This window comes from Nematolebias whitei, chromosome 1 (genome assembly GCF_014905685.2).
Source record: "Nematolebias whitei isolate Nwh7 chromosome 1, NemWhi1, whole genome shotgun sequence".
NCBI lineage: Eukaryota > Metazoa > Chordata > Actinopteri > Cyprinodontiformes > Rivulidae > Nematolebias > Nematolebias whitei.
In genome coordinates, this window is record NC_056498.1 from 41538245 (window position 1) to 41539323 (window position 1079).

At 53.4% G+C, this 1079-nt stretch overlaps 2 protein-coding genes across 2 annotated transcripts in view; one reads left to right on the plus strand and one right to left on the minus strand.

Moving 5' to 3' along the window:
* LOC119410502 (RING finger protein 150) overlaps window positions 1-1079 on the minus strand; it is a gene marked incomplete at its 3' end in the record, with an annotated part of 12278 nt that overhangs the window by 3613 nt on the left and 7586 nt on the right.
* Window positions 705-1066, plus strand: LOC119410522 (RING finger protein 150; the record flags this gene model as incomplete). Its single annotated transcript, XM_037677406.1, is given in 2 exon segments — window positions 705-745; window positions 826-1066. Coding segments are annotated over 2 exon segments (280 nt in total), but the record flags the coding sequence as incomplete, so codon positions are not given.

Sequence of the window (1079 nt, forward strand, 5' to 3'; positions counted from 1 at the left end):
CACCTCTGCACGGTCAGTCCACGTGTTGCTTTGTGCATGAATGTAAACCGATGGCCGAGCCTTCTGGTGGACGCAGCAGACCATTCTACCCTGGAGTTCAGGTCCCAGCGACGCCCTGTAGTGAACACGAGAAGCTGTCGGTCACTGAGCCGACATTTGTTGTGTTTCACTGGTCACGTTTAACTTTTATCTATACAGGCCGTCTCACTGACCCCCCAAGAGAGACGTGTATTTGGGATCTATGTGAGCGCCCGGGTGCGTAAATGTTTTGGGAGCAGGAAGCTCGTTAGTCCGTAAAAAAAAATCCACAAATGAGCCGCAGCTTTGTATGAGCTGAAATTCAAAACCTGTAAAAACAAAAAGTCGGGACGTTTCGTTAATTCTGTCTCTTACAGTTCAGAGTTTTTTATGAATGTTGATGCAGCTTAAATGGCTGTGCAGCACCAAAACTGTCAGATGCATCAAACGGTGACTGGCGCAGAACGCTTCAAAACTTTGAGTCCAAATGAAGCAGTGACGTGTCTGAAGCTTCGAGCGTCCTTGGTCACGTGACGGTGATGTTTTGAAGCTCCGACACGCTTCAGAGCTCTGAAGCCTCAGTTTCATAAGGTTCAACGATGTTTTTCTACATGTTCAAACTCTCCGCAGACACCTGTTCCATAAGAGCTGTGTGGACCCGTGGCTCTTGGACCACCGGACCTGCCCCATGTGTAAGATGAACATCCTGAAGGCCCTGGGCATCGCCGTGAGTCCCCGTCTGATTAAACTGCGCTCTTCATCCTGTTTCTTTACGGTCAGAGCGTTGACGTGGTTTGTTTTGACCAGCTGAACGCCGACTGCCTGGACGACCTCCCCCTGGACTACGACCTGGCTCTGGGCGGCGGGGTCGGGGCTCTGGCCCTGGAGGCCGTGGTGTCTGGAGCGTCGAGCGACGGCACTCTGAGCGAGGGCGGGTCTTCGGTGGTTCTGGACCCTGGCATTCGGCGGATGGGACTCCCACAGGACTACCAGGACCCCGACACCCTGAGGGACAGTCCTCTGACGGCCATCACAGACACCCTGACAGGTGAGACCTGAAC